The 15,047-nt window shown below is 37.8% G+C and overlaps 2 protein-coding genes across 2 annotated transcripts in view; one reads left to right on the plus strand and one right to left on the minus strand.

Moving 5' to 3' along the window:
• Positions 1-146: 146 nt before the first annotated feature.
• LOC139940010 (microspherule protein 1-like) lies at positions 147-11,863 on the minus strand. Its single transcript, XM_071936202.1, has 13 exons — positions 11,693-11,863; positions 10,531-10,782; positions 9,452-9,589; positions 8,118-8,288; positions 7,512-7,621; positions 6,569-6,677; positions 6,066-6,204; positions 5,383-5,458; positions 4,589-4,617; positions 3,662-3,754; positions 3,359-3,441; positions 2,302-2,517; positions 147-1,658 (listed from the first exon to the last, which is right to left on the minus strand). The coding sequence occupies exons 1-13, from the start codon at positions 11,723-11,725 to the stop codon at positions 1,575-1,577; spliced, it is 1,533 nt and encodes a 510-aa protein (XP_071792303.1). The 5' UTR covers positions 11,726-11,863; the 3' UTR covers positions 147-1,574.
• A 2,786-nt stretch (positions 11,864-14,649) lies between these two features.
• The window catches only part of LOC139940167 (uncharacterized), a 39,089-nt gene continuing 38,691 nt past the window's right edge, over positions 14,650-15,047 (plus strand). The window contains exon 1 of the mRNA XM_071936458.1: positions 14,650-14,992. The gene's annotated coding sequence lies outside the window, so the exon portion shown is untranslated. The remainder of the gene's footprint in view (positions 14,993-15,047) is intronic.

Genomic DNA, 15,047 nt, shown 5'->3' on the forward strand with positions numbered 1-15,047 from the left:
GTGTGTTTCTTCAGAAGTAAAACAAATCAACACTAGTCCAATCATTGATGGCATAACAAATCTTTTATCATAGTTATTAGCAAATAAAACCACCAGATAATCAAATAATTATCACACCAGGAGACTACATAATTATCAATGCATTCAGCAGCTCCACTTTTATTTACAATCATTGTTACAAAATATTTGTTATGTCTCTAAAAGGAAAGCAGTTGGTGGCTATCAGGATTTTAATTCCCTGATCATCTTGGGCCTCGGGTCTTGAGCTTCTTTTTAGGAACATTTTTCAGGTTTTAAATTTGTTTTTTTGTCTGGCTGTGGCTATAGTGGCTTATACATATAGCCACTTATAGCTAGTCGCTTCATTTTCAATTCTGAAGAATGGAGAGAAAGCGGTCATCAATGAGAACAAAGTAGCCAACAAACACAAACCTAGCTTAGCAGAAAAGTGCCCTTTATGTTATGCTTAGCAATGTTTCTACTCAGCGTCATTAATCCACAAGGATTTTGGAAGAGGCCTAATATTAGGTTCATCATGTTCCAACTTTGCTTCAATGACTCGAGTAGGAATTTCAGTGAGTCAAATCTCCAACAAAACATCAACCTTATTTGACAAGTCAGAATTATCAATGTTCAAAAAAGAAATTCTACCGAACCCATTTTTCGTGTGTCCCCCCCCCCCCAAAAAAAAATAATAAATAAATAAATAAATAAATAAATAAATAATAAATAAACAAAACAATATCCCCACCCCCTGAGTTTCAATATTTGTCTTTGCTATACCACCCACAATTTTAGAGTACCGGTAAAGTAAACATTGATAATTATTCATGCCCCCTCACAAGACATTGAAAACCAAACCAGAGATTATCCGCTAATCATGGTACAACATGTCGCTGACAGGGTTAGGAAACTTGAACTCCACACACAAATCATTGACCTCTCGCTGAGGTCAAATTGGAATGTACAGCCCACGCAAAACCCTTTGGTCCAATAATGTGTCCTTTGTCCTGCCCTTTTTTAATGATTTTCCTGAATACATTCTCTGTTTTTCTATAGCAGGGTTTGCCCTTCACCTTTATAGTCACCAGCCAGCAGGACCAATTAGCTTGTCGTTTCACTGGTCCGTGAGCTTATTCACTGGTCCATATTTAAAGGTTTCTTTTCAAATATTGTCATTAGCTTTGAACTTGCAGGGTTTGCCATTAACTTACTTAGTGACTGGCCAGCACCTCCACAAACGGTTTGCCGTCTCAGTAGTCCAAAGGCTTTTTTTATAAAAGTAAAATGTTTCAAATGAAATGATGATACTTTTCAACACTGAACAAGCCAACCAGACCACTTGGAATGAAATTTGACCGGTCCTTGGGTATTTTGACTAGAATTTGGCCAGCTGTCAAGGGAGAACTCTGTCTAGCTGAATTCCATTCTTTCATAGAAAGAAAAGGTGGCTTGCTCAAAAATCAATGAAAAGTCTAGATGTTTCTAATGGCTGAGGGACTGTTTTTTGTTGCAGCATGTTCCTGTTTTTGCTAATGCTAAGGCTCCTGTCTAGGATATCCACATGTCAGCCGTCAGGTAGTTCCCTTCAATGAATCGCTTCTTAAGACGTTGATCAAATCTTGGTTAATGAGAAAGATGAATCTCAACCCGGCAATCTAGGTGTTTGAAGAAAAGAAAAAAGGAAATTGAGAAGAAAAAAAAAAATTATAACATGTACTGTTTATTTATTAGATTTTATAAGCTTTTAGTCAATGGTTTTTAAGAAAACTGAAATCACATCAAATCTTGGTTAATGAGAAAAAAAGAATTTCAACCCGGCAATCTAAGATTTGGAAGAGAAAAAAATTGAGAAAAAAACCTACAAATATGTACTGCCTCTTTATGGGATTTGTTAAGTTTTTAGTTAATGGTTTTCAGAAAGAAAAAAATTCTATAAAATGAGTTTATAAACTTGATGATAAGAGATTCTAACCATGGGCTTGGAAGAACACTTAAGCATCACTTAACACACATAACATCACTTGATAACATTATTTCCAATAGAACCTTTAAAAAAAAATTCACCCGACAGACATTGTTGTAGACACGGTGGGCGGTGCCGGGTGGGCCTGCCCAGAACTAACACAACTCGCCCAGCACAGATTTCCCCCAGATAGCAATGATGGCCCTATATCTAAACATGAATAACTTTGTTGCCCTTGGTGGACTAAATTGGATTTAGACCCCACCACTAAAACTGCTCTACCTACAACACAGATTTTGTTCAACTTATGAGATTTGATTCAAATATATTTTTACCTCAACAACAGAGTTGTTATTAAGCTTGCACTTCATGCCTTTCAGGACTGGTTTTCCATCGATGTGAATCGCCCTTTTCCCTTCGTTAGCGATGCAGAATTCTCCATTGTTTCTGAGTTTGATAAGCCCCTGCCGTCTAGAGATTTTCCAGGCGGGTCCTTCGAGAGACAAATCAACGTCGATGGTACTGTCCGAGGTGGATCGACCAATCGTTATCTGTTTTAAGTAAACATTCAAGTAATAACTTTAAGACATGGTAGCACGTTCAATAATAATCTTCACAGAAATTTTGATTTTTTGTTTGATTTTTTTTAATGCAAAAAAAAGATTTTAAACAAGTTATAAGAACAAGTTATTAGAACAAGATATAAGAACAAGTTAAAAAAATAGTTCTAATATCATCCTGATAAATATTTTGAAGAGAAATTTTACCATGTTGGAAAAAAGTGGTTTGCTTCCAATCTTATCAGCAAGAATTTTGTTCAATCTTTGTCAATTATTTATCCTACCCTGGCCCTTAATCAAAGAGCAGACAATTTTGTTTAAAAAGTTTTACAGAGCAAAACTATGGTATTTTGGCTTGTAAACTTATCTTTTTAGCAAAATTGTGTGCTTAAAGCCATTGGACCCTTTCGGTAAACAGTATTGTCCAAGGCCCACACTTTGTGTATCACAACTTCTATATAAGATAACAAGCCTGTGAACATTTAGGCTTAATCGGTCATCGGAGTCAGGAGAAAATAACGGAAAAACCCACCCTTGTATCCGCACGTTTCGCCGTCTCATGACATGTGTTTAAAATAAATCCGTAATTCTCAATATCGAGAATTTATATTGTTTTGCTGTTTTCTCAAAATGTAAAGCATTTCATGGAATAATATTTCAAGAGAAGTCTTTCGCCACTACCTTCTGTAAACCCTTTAAGTTATTTGTAAATCTGTGAACTTTTTTTTTTTTTTTCCTGTACCGAAAGGGTCCAATGGCTTTAAGTAGTTCTATGAAATGGGACCCTGCACAAAGAATGTTTTACTTATAAAAGCAATACATTTCTACTGACCTCATTTGACCTCATGAGATATCTGACCAGCCGTCCTCGAAGAACTGCTAGAGTTTGATTATCAAACGCTGGTGACGTGATTCCTAAAGAAAGAAAAAAGAACAAATGTTCAAAAGTGGAATTTGCATATGAAATTTGCATATTACACAGACACAGTGTGTTGGAAGTACTTCTTGTTGAAATGTTCAACTAAAATGCAGAAAATAATGGGATTTTAGGAAAAACACTAAACTCATCAGGGAACAGCAAATGGCGGTACGGTTTCTTGTTTTGTTATGTTTTGTGTTAAGGTCATCAGCTTACCTGTCACACTATCAACAAGATATTGCCACTTTGTAATCTCGTTCTCAAGATGTCGGATTTCACGTTTCTGTCGCCTATCAAATACGGATAATTCTGTAGTTTAAGAAGACAAAACAAAAAACAATGAGGACATTGAAAAAAAATTATATCTAGAAGTAAACCAATGCCAATGCAGGTAGAAGGAACACCTTGGTAGCACAAGGGATATTTTTCTGCCAGTGGCTTAGGTAGAGTCTGAATTAACGGCTACAGCTACAGCTACGGCTGGATCTCCATGTCATCATGTTTTGTAGTACACATGTAGGACATCCTTAACAACACCCAGAGCAACAGTTGTAGCCGAAGCTGTAGCCGCCATTTTGGATCTGACCTTACTATCACAAAGACAAATAAGGGAATAAATTTAAATGAGAGTGTCTTTTTTTCTTGGAGACGAAGGGCAGTAGCCATTAACTTGATAAACCAGACCTGGCACTACACAGAGGTCACAGAGGGCCTCTGTGACCCTGGTCTTGGCGTTGGTGCCCCTTCAAAAGTTTATGTTTGCCCTTTGCAAAACTACAATGGCCTTGCCCTCTCAAAGATGAAATTCCAGGCTTGTGATACACCTTTATATTTACTACGCCAGTCTTTTTAATGACCTTGGCAATGGCCTTGGCTGTGTAAAGGCAAGACAATGTTAACTATGCAATTAACACCTTTCTCTTAGTCCTAGAGTGCTTTAGGCTATTATTTCACCCTTCCAGCTGTGATTTTATTTGATTAGGCGCAAAAGGCTAATGCATTCATGATAATAATAACATTTCAATAATGTACCATTTCCATATCACGCACTACATCAACAAATAATCTCAATGCTCTTTAAAACACAAAGATGCGACCACACAGTTCAACATCTAACTACCCCAAACAGAAGAACTTTCTTACCATGCTCAAGAATGTCATCTCTTTGATCCCTGCAAGAAATACAACCAAAATACACAAAAAAAACATCTCAGGGAACTGTAAACTACTTATTAATCCACAATAAAATTATGTTAATTAACAGGATAATGCTGGCAGGATAATGATCTGTCATGAATTAGTACCTTTGTAAAGAGTTGACAAACAGATTAAAATTTCATAGAGCTGCTCAAGCAGCAAATAATGTTTAAAAAATTTCTGCTTAGCATGAATGAGCAGGAAACCAGCCAGGCAACGTACATGTGGAATGGTAATTTGGCTGGTTTCCTTGTTCTGGTAAGCATAATGCTGTTGTCCTTAGCTATTTTGTGTTGTTATTGAGCTGCTGTATGACATCGGACCCTGGTACCATCCTATAGGATCAGTCTGTGAAAACAGTATTATGTCCCATGTAAAGCCATGTTCATACTTCCTACGAAGGCGAATGCGAATTTTGACACCGTAGCTGTTTTCGCCGTAGAGGTTTTGCAGGAGTTTAACACATTTTTGTGACGTAAAAATTTGAACTGCATTACAATTGGGAATAGCAGGAAGTTTGAGCCGGGTTTTAGACCATGGTGCTCACAAGTTTATGTATCAAATGCACCCATTCAACTACAAAGTTCATCGTTTGCAACTTCAATGTCTTATTTCGCAACCAAAACCCCAAATCAGTGCTGGATTTGTGTCAAGAAACCGGCCATGTCCGGTGAAAATTATGTGTGAAATAACTACTCTAAATTCATTGATTGTATAATTATGACAAAGTCCACACTTACTGGAGCTGGGTGTCATCCAACATTTCTTCAGCATCTGAGAAATTCAGAACATGGTCACCCCTTGGCATAGGTTGAACTGCAGACAAAACAAATTGACATCATTAGCATCATGTTTATATCCAATGACACAATGGAATTTAAAGGCACTGGACACTATTGGTAATTAGTCAAAATAATTGTAAGCACAAAAACTTACTTGATAACGAGCAATGGAGAGCTGTTGATAGCACAAAACATTGTGGGAAACAGCTCCCTCTGAAGGAAGGAAGTTTTTGAAAAAAAAGTAATTTCTCACTCAAATATCAAAAGACTTTAAGCCTGAAACATTTTATTACTCATCTGAAAGCACACAAATTGGTGCAACAAAGGTGTTTTTTTCTTTCATTATTCTCCTGTAACTTCGATGACTAACTGATTCCAATTGTTCTCAGACTTGTTAGTTTATGCATATGTTGGGATACACGAAGTGAGAATACTGGTCTTTAACAATTACCAAAGGTGTCCAGTGCCTTCAAGGTATAGTAAATGCTAGAGCAAATCACGGTAAAGTTGGAGGAAGTCAAACTTTCAGTTATTGCCATAAGATGAAATGCACCAACTCGTGGGGCTGACATAATCCGAGGCTAGTAAGTTTTTGACCTTTCTTATCTTTGCTTCTAGCCAAATTTTGATGCAAAACTCACCTGATTGGTCAGGAAGAAGGTGATACTGTTTCATTAGCAGCCAATGATTATAGAGCACCTTGGCCGTCCTTGCAGGATGAAACGATGTGGGGTGTTTGTTGATCAACTCTTGAAATATTTCTGCTGTTGGTTGACTTGTCTAAATAACAACAATTACAAATTACAAAATGGTAAACTTTTTCTTTTTACCTTTTTAACACGAATGCTACTGTTAACTGGTACTCTTCACCGAGACAATTGTATGTGGTGTACTAAATGATTAGATTAGATAAGATTAAATCTTGAGATGTCAGGCCATTAAAGATTTTTGCAAATACGATGGATTGCACTAAGCATCATCAACTGCCATAATTTGATGTATAAACAATGCAAAAGTGCATACGTGTACGCGCTACGCACAGCTCTTAGCCTTGCATTCGAGCACATTTCATCAAATACGGCGGTTGATGACGCTTAACACAATCCATCTTTTGTAGACAAGGAAGACATGAGACTGAACTTACAGATGTTACAGTACCAAGTATGGTCTCCTCATCTTCACTGTAGATAGCTTTACTGAGGACAACTGCTTTAACATCAGGGTGTAAAGATCTCATGGCCTGCTGGGATAACCTGGGGATCAATTAGTTTTAAGAGTCATGGCGATCCATAACAAAGGTACAATGAGGCTCTTTGACCAAAGCATTTAGGGGAAAAGGAAGTTTGTGTCAGTAGGGATTGTCCAGCAGAGCAAAGAGGATGAACAGGAATATAATAGATGTTAAATTTGCATTGGGGATAAAGAATATTAATTTTGGTTTTTACCCATACACCGATGTGTGTTAGCACTGTATACTCAGTACTTGAACAGGAATGTATTTATGTTGAAGGTCAGATATTCAGACATGAGAAAGGGAATGAAGAGCTTTGAAAGTGAGGAGATTTATTTATATCAATTTACCAAAAAGTAGTCATGAAATCTGTCGAAAAATGATTTGTTATTCTTAAAAAAGAGGACAACCTTTTGTGAAGATTTGTTTTTGCAAAGGGAACAAAGGTTGGGTATAAACAAATATCTTCTTGGGTTTGGGTATAAACAAATATCTTCTTGGGTTTGACGCTAAATAAGTGGCATTCTCAGGCAGACATACATGAGGGGAACTTTTCACTTTACTCTAGATTAACAATAAACGACAAGTCCGACTAGGACAATGCACAAATTTCAACTCTCCTATCCAAGTTATTCCACTTAACTTATCTGACTATATTTGTATTAAACAGACTTCACAAACAAGGAGCACTTATGCAAATAACTAAAAATTATGCAATGTCATATCACACAAAACAGGTCGTCAGTCAATCTTGGGACAGACGCCCCATGGTGAGTATGCAATCCAATGATTGTTTTTAAAACATACTTAAAACCAATCCTGTAATTACACAATAATTAAAGTCATTTGAACTTACTTTGAGATTATTGGGTCGTAGAGCAAAGCGTACCATCTCTCTTCTACATCTTTCAGAGTAAACCGACATGAGAACTTTACTCCTTGATACACTGACTCAATATCATTTGTCTGTTCCAAAAGAAAACAACGAAATACATTCTCAAATCAAACCAGAAGAATACAGAAAACACATGACTCTCTCATCATTCAAGGGAAGACGATACCTTAACATTTCTAACAAAGATTATCTTCAGGTTTTATCACAAAGTATGCTCAAATAAAGATGGGACACTTCCATATTAATAAGACAGACGCACATGTCGAGCCCTTGAGCAACACTCTTGACCATACCTGTTTTGTCCGCCAGATGGGACAATTAAACAGTAAGTCCTGCATGTTGTAAAATGTTATGTTAAATAACCCAGTCCATATATCATAACAAAAAATGTGAGATGATCATAGTCCTTGTAGCTGTAAATACTTGAATAAATGAGGTGATCTACAATTTCTCAAGTTTGTTTCTAAAGCTTTGATGTTTTTGTTTCTCCTTTTTATTTAAAAGGAGTATGAAATAATGTTTTGATCAACATAACTTGAGATGGTTGGAGCCATTTATACTGCATACCTGTTGCACAGCACTGATGAGTAATAAATCATCTTGTGGTTTCCACCGGCCGAGATCCTTAGTGACCGACGTAAGAGATTTGGGTTTCTTGGTCCGTCTTGATGAAGATGAAGGACGATGGGAGGAGGATGGACGATGGTTGTGGGATGATGAAGAAGGTCTTGTTGATATCTGTGGGAAGAATTGAGAGAAAATCAGAGGAACTTAGGTTTAATAATAATAATATTACTAAATAAATCTAATATAGCCGTCGAACTGGACGAAATCTCGACGAGCTTGACAAAACTGAAAATTACAAAGAACGAGAGAATGCAAGTTGAAACAGATGGCTTTTGAGGTTGGATTTAAAGTTGTCCGGGGGTAGCAGCTGTTCTAAGTAAAGATGACAGGAGGGCAATCCACAACTTGGGTGAGGTGTGTGAACAAGCTTTGGAGCCACATGATGAAGTCATTGGTGTGGTGGTGGTCAGGCAGTTTTGGAAGAGTAGCTAAGAGATCTAGGAGGTTGATGTCGGTGGAGCAGCCACATGATGTAACTTGTAGCTGTTCTGTTCAGGGCCTTAAATATCAGCAGGAGCACTTTGCAATCAATGCGCTGCTGGATTTTTTTCAAGAAATGGGATTCACATATTTTGAGAGGAATATCAATTCCTACCTTCAGCTCCACTGAGTTACTGCATTTCTTTGTTTTCTTCTTTGCAGCCCTTTACTTTAGCCTTGTTTTGGGCGAACTTGCATAAACATAAAAACAATTTTTTTTTAAGTATACTCATCCTGTTGGGACATAAGAGTGTGGCTTTCACTCACTGCCTCCAAATATGGAGACCAAGGCAACAGTAGGAGTGTGTGACACTGGTGCAAGAAAGGTGAAGAGTCTATGACCGCGTTCCCAGTGGATCCACATTTGCGAGATCTGGATCACGCAACAAGATTAGTTGCAGGCGTGAAATCGCGGTCGCGTTCCCAATTGAGTATGATCGTGCATTGATCCCCCTTTTTGGGAACGGAAGTGGGTTCAAAAGAACACTGCTTTGCTAGTAAATTGCGGGGTCTGATTGCCCTTTGCGTTCCCACTAGACTTTTGATCGCCCATCAATCCACAAGGGCGATCAGATCCCGTTTTAATTCTACTCCCGATGAGGATCATAATTGCACAGTCAGATCCTGATCGCCCTCGCGTTACCACTGGAGCTTCTTTCTCTTTGATCGCCTTTTCGGGGTATTGATCGACCTTTTTTCGAATTGGGAGATCAATGCGGGGTCCAGTGGGAACGGGGTCTATGAGCTGGTTTAGGGTGACGGCTATGATTGCCACAGTGAGATTAAGAACCAACCTTTCTTCTCTCTGCTGCAGGAGGCAAGTGTGGAGGAGGTTTAACCACTTCTTTCTCTTTCTCTTTCTTCTCTTCTTTCTCGACCGGTTGGGATGGGCCAGAAGGCGACGTTGTTGTTGATACCTTTCCTTTGGAGGTCTGAAGATGCACATACAAACATAAAAGATGACGTTTAAGACTCATCTTATCAACTTTATCTCATAATAAGCAAATGTTGACATAACTTCAAGGCAGAAATTAACTAATTGGTTTACTTGGGTGTTCGTTGCTGTTTTTGTTTACTATTTTAACCACCTTGCTATCCAACTATTCAATATCAGCCAATGTGGTTTGGAATGATACATGAACTACGAATGCAAGCCTGCAATAGCAGGCAAGATTTTTTATTTGTTGGGAAGTAAGACAGTCTTTTGAGCACAAGGGCTGACAAACTTGTTCATTATGGTGCATGGTTTAATCAATTTTTCAAACTATTTAATCACCCTTTTTTGTGAATTGTGCTACTTAGATTATACATGTTCACAGTAAGTTCAGTGCACAGTTGTGCCACTAAACACAACCACTCAACCACTTAAATAACCCCCTTTAGCCGTGATAAAATACTTTATTTTGCTCGAATGTAAAGTAAATGTATGCAGGCCTTGAATTAACCCACTGCACCCAAAGCCACTGCTATGATGCCCTGTGCATTTGCTGTTGTGCCATTGAAAAAGCTTAAATACAAATTCAAATCTTCTTCATAGAGTGCCTCTTGCAGGAGGAAAATTTGCTGTGCCCCTTTAAGAGTGAAGTTCAAGGCAAGCCTGATACTTCACGGAGGCATCAAATGTGATTGCCTCCATGCCCCTGGTCATTGCCTTGCTGCTCTTGAAATGCTCCAGTAGAAAATCACAATTTCCTCATAGGGTGCCCTTTACCTAGGAGAAAATGCCTTGGTGCCTTTGCTCTTTCAAAAACAGAGCATACAGGCCTATTTAAGGCCTGTGCATGCCTTGCTATAATTCAAACTGGTTGACTGCTTATTTTCTAACAATCTGTCACAACTTGAGCAAGTAATTTCAGAATGATTGTAAGAATACCTTTAATAGACTACTCTCCACGAGCTCGTCGTCAAATTTCTTGCGTTTAATCGACCGTGAGGAACTACGTCTTTTTGTCATGCTGTCACTGACGAGAGGGGACATGCTGTATTTGGGAGTCATCTTTGGGATGGACGCAATACCTGCTGCTGTTATTACATTACGGGTGAGGGGTGAGCTTGATGCAGGTGGTGGTGTTTGGCTTGGGTTTGTTGCAGGCTTCGATGTTGGCAAAGACATGGTGTTTTTGCACTAGTGTGGTGAAATAAAATCATCAAAATGTTAAAATGTGTTATACCAATATTTATTTGATTTATTCAGCAATTTATTTTCCATTGAAAATATCAGCGAAACTGTGACTGTAAATAATAAAATTAGCACCTGTTGGTAGAAATAAAAAAATGTCGGCAACTTAGAGAGTCTTTGTGCATAGATCATTTTTAGACACGTTACAAGTCCCACGGGTAAGGCATTTTGTCCGCATTAGCTACCGTAGTTTTCAATTCATGCCGTGGCAGGGACTTCTAGCTATGCACGGAAAATAAAATCTGGCGACTGCGCGAATTCGTGCTATATTATTACACGAATAACGGAAATACAGGTTAGACTCTGTACTGACTGACACCAACACATTTTTTAACAGGTTTGTCAGTTAAATGTATAATCCGATTACGTAAAATGCTTAATTACAGTTTCTACACTGCCAGCAACTGTTTTGTGAGCAAAAACCAAATATAATGTTCCTTTAAAATTAAAGTTTAATTAAATTTAATTTAAAAATAATAAATATTTACTAAAATTACGTCAAAACTTACTGATTCTCAAACTAACTAGTCAACAAACAGAGTCAAACTTTATTTTAAAAATACTAGGCCTACGAGTACGACGTATGGATTGGGTAGAATTTAGAAATCCTAGTTAGTACACCCTACGTTCTAATGTAGAACAAAGGTTCTACTTCTACCCGAAAAGGGAGGGCGAGTTGTCTCTTCTACGACCTGTTCAATGTTGGAGTGTCAAATAATTAAGTACGTGGTTGGTTCAATTCAATTCACTACACAGCCACACTATACAATACTCGATTCAGGAGTAATAATCCCGTCATACTCATTATATAAACGTAATATAATTCCATTTCTCTTAACATGAGTCGGATACTTACTTCGACCACACCATCGCCTATTGAATGACGCATTTAATGACACGGTTTCACCTCAGGATTTAGTTTTCTGCTGGTTTTTTTAGCAGCCTAAATCCCAAAAGATAAAGCTTCGATTTTCAGTCACAGTCATACAATCGCTTTATGGTTGGTTGGTTCCCTGTAGTACATCACCAGTTACGAATGGTGATAAGTGGTATTGGGGTGCAGACTAGTTTTATCACTTTTACCAACAGAGGGCGCGATTTCATGAACGCATTCTTCTTCTCTCTGGATTTGAGTATTATTATTGTACTCCGACAAAAACGGATATCCGCATCGCATGGGAGTTCTATGACCTGACCAATGACCTAGTGGGAAATGTCTAAATAAAGTTGTTTTCAGGTTTTTTTGTGTATGAAAGTCACTGTTTGTTTGATGTTGATGTTGTTGTTGTTGTTGTTTTTGTTGTCTTTTTTGGTCAAAATTGATTTCAATATTATTTTATTTATTATCTGGGTTTGGCCATACTCATGAAGTGTCGAATGCGATGTGAGACTGGCGGTAAACATACGAATTTTTTTTTTTTTTTTTTAGAATTATGATTTAATATGAACCATGATCACAGCAGGGTGGGCCTCTGCTGGTTCCTAAGAAATCATAATTATATACGGCCAAAAAAGGACACAATCATCAGAAACACATTACACGAAGACGAACTCAATTCATTACAGTAAGGATAGGTAACATGGTGTCTAGTTTATGTACCGGGGTCTGGATGCTGTGTGAAAGCACTCAAAGAATGGGTAATCATACTCTGGGTGAATTAAAGAGAGAAAAAGCTTTCTAATTGTCAAAAAATAAAAATAGAGCAGCATTATTCTCAACCGCCCTTCGATAAACCAGGTGTCCAGTGCCTTTTAGAGCCTATTGGGCGGGAGCACCGATCATCACCGTCAGGCAAAAAAAAAAAAAAACTACAGTTAATATCAATCAATTTAACAAGTCCTAAAATCATAATTCACGTTGCATGACCAATCAATAAACAAAAAAAACGCAACCACTTGTCATCGATTGGAGCATCCCGCAAAAACAAAAAAACATGTTCATTGTTGTTGGATTTGGGGATTGTCGTTCACTTTTCAAAAGGTTATTTAACTACATATTAAAGTTGCATCGGGGATAAAGAATATTAATTTTTGGTTTTTAATTTTACCCATACACCGATGTGTGTTAGCACTGTATACTCAGTACTTTCCCGAGTCCTGTGAAAAAAATATCACAGACATGTTACTCGGGTGGGATTCCAACCCACGACCCTTGCAATTCTAGAGCAGTGTCTTACCAACTAGACTGTTAGAACATTGTATTTGTTTATTTATTTGCTCTTCCTCGCAATTAAAATTCTGTGATTTTGAAGAACTTTCAAATAAGCTTATTGTTGACTTTTATACCATTATTATAAATGTTTTTTTTTATGTAGGGCCTACTTATCGGGGTGTAAACAATGAACTTGAAAAACTGTGGGTTTTATTGTCTTTAATCTTTATTGATGCATGCGTTTTCGTAATGAAAAGCGAAAAGTACGCATGATCACTGACGTCATTTCCCCCTTTGACCAATGGCCGTCGTTCCATCTGTGAAGAAATGGCACCTGTCGACCGCGGCCCTGCTAAACAATAGTCGATACTTTTAAAAGGCCCTCGCGAAACATCGGATGGATGGGCTCAGGGGTTATGCTTTAGGCTTCAATGTCCTAATGGAGCTCAGGTGGCGGAGCCCAAATAATCCGTGGTTTCGAAAAGGGATGAGGAAGTTTAGAATCGACATAATAGTGTGTTTGTTGTTGTTTTTGAATAATAATTAACTGTTAATGGTCGATATGGTATGGTTTCATCTGACGAAGGAATCAGAAAAACTAACGTGTTGTAAATAAAATATATAGGCCTGCTGTAAAAGATGCGAATTTGAACACTAAAGGCCTAGCTCACACAAACAAACTGATGTAAAGAAAAGAAAAACAATACTGTTACATCACAGGCTTACTTACAGGTTGCTGAAGTCTAATGAGGTGGAAATGAATACCATTACCATAAAATGATTGCATGCGTAGGCCTACTCTTTTTAAAAGGAATAATGTTGCAGTTTTTTGTGTGCTAACAAAACAGTTGCTGGCAGGCAGTGTTCCACCATAATTATTACACATAAACTGACAAACCTGTAAAAGTTTGAGATCGATCGGCCATCTGGATCAGGGAATATTGGAAAACCGATTACAAATTTTGCAAGTTGCATCCATCAATATGACATTTCAGACAGAAATATTATTGAAAGGGATGTTTTCATCATCATCATTAGACCGTGTAAGTTTTGTGTAAATCTGTACATTGAATACAAATGCATTGAACCAACTATGTGAGTTATGTTTTCCTTCCTGTTTCTTGTGGGCTGAAATTAATAAAACAGCTTTTGGAGATCCGTTTGTGAATTGTTTTTTTCTCGAATCAAAGTCTAAGATATGAACAACTAAAATAGTTGATGCCGTGACGTACCCCGCGCCCCTTTCCACAGACAGCAGAGCTCAGCGGGGGAAAAAAGAATCAATCACTCAGCCGGATGGTCGACATCGACAAAGGGCCTTTTGGATCGTAAAGCCACGAAACTTTTGTTTTATTATTGTGTATGTAAAAGTTATTTATGAAAAGCGAAATAAAAGTATTGTATAATAGTGTTGATTTTCTGTCCACCTTCATATTGTTCATAAAGAGACTTCGTGTGTGCATGTCATGCAACCTTTCGAGAATTACTTGCTTCGTCAGCAACAGCTGAACCGCGAGGTCACTCAGTGCTAAAGCAAAGCATACAAAAAATCAGGGGGAAAAATCATATTGATATTATTGAGTCCACAAACACTATTAAAACAAGGACACTGTTTCACTGTGGACCGGCTGGTGGACTACAGAGCGTAGATGCAGGAAGCTTGTGGTTTGTGTTGACTGCTACCGATTTAGTACAGATTAATAAACTCTAGGGGAAACTTTTCAGTTTTATTTCACCCATGCAATCGCTGCTATTATACTGATAGAATACAGCTTGCCTCAGCTTGTCCGAACGCATTAGTAATCCCTTATATCAACTGATTACACAACTTCAAAGAGACCTTGCTCCCAGCCTGTGTGCCAGAGAAAAACGTTTTTGAACAGCTTCAATAGTGTTAACTGTAAAGTTTGACATCCATTCGCCGCGTGCCGATTGGTAGCAATCACTTGGATCATTTTAGGACTGCACTTCTTCATTATTCTGACGTGGATTTGAAAAGAGTCGGTGAGTAAAAATCGAATGTATATTTTTATCTTTGTGGTAACTTTGGCGTAACATG

The sequence above is a fragment of the Asterias amurensis genome, chromosome 7 (assembly GCF_032118995.1).
Source record: "Asterias amurensis chromosome 7, ASM3211899v1".
Classification (NCBI taxonomy): domain Eukaryota; kingdom Metazoa; phylum Echinodermata; class Asteroidea; order Forcipulatida; family Asteriidae; genus Asterias; species Asterias amurensis.

Bases quoted from the DNA above. Each gene is read 5' to 3' on its own strand.
- LOC139940010 (XM_071936202.1), bottom strand. From the start codon at position 11,725: ATGCGTCATTCAATAGGCGATGGTGTGGTCGAA. The intron at 6,205-6,568 runs GTAAGTTCAGTC...GTTGTTATTTAG, and splicing joins TACTTGGTACTGTAACATCT to ACAAGTCAACCAACAGCAGA. The intron at 4,618-5,382 runs GTAAGTGTGGAC...TATTTCTTGCAG, and splicing joins TTGGATGACACCCAGCTCCA to GGATCAAAGAGATGACATTC.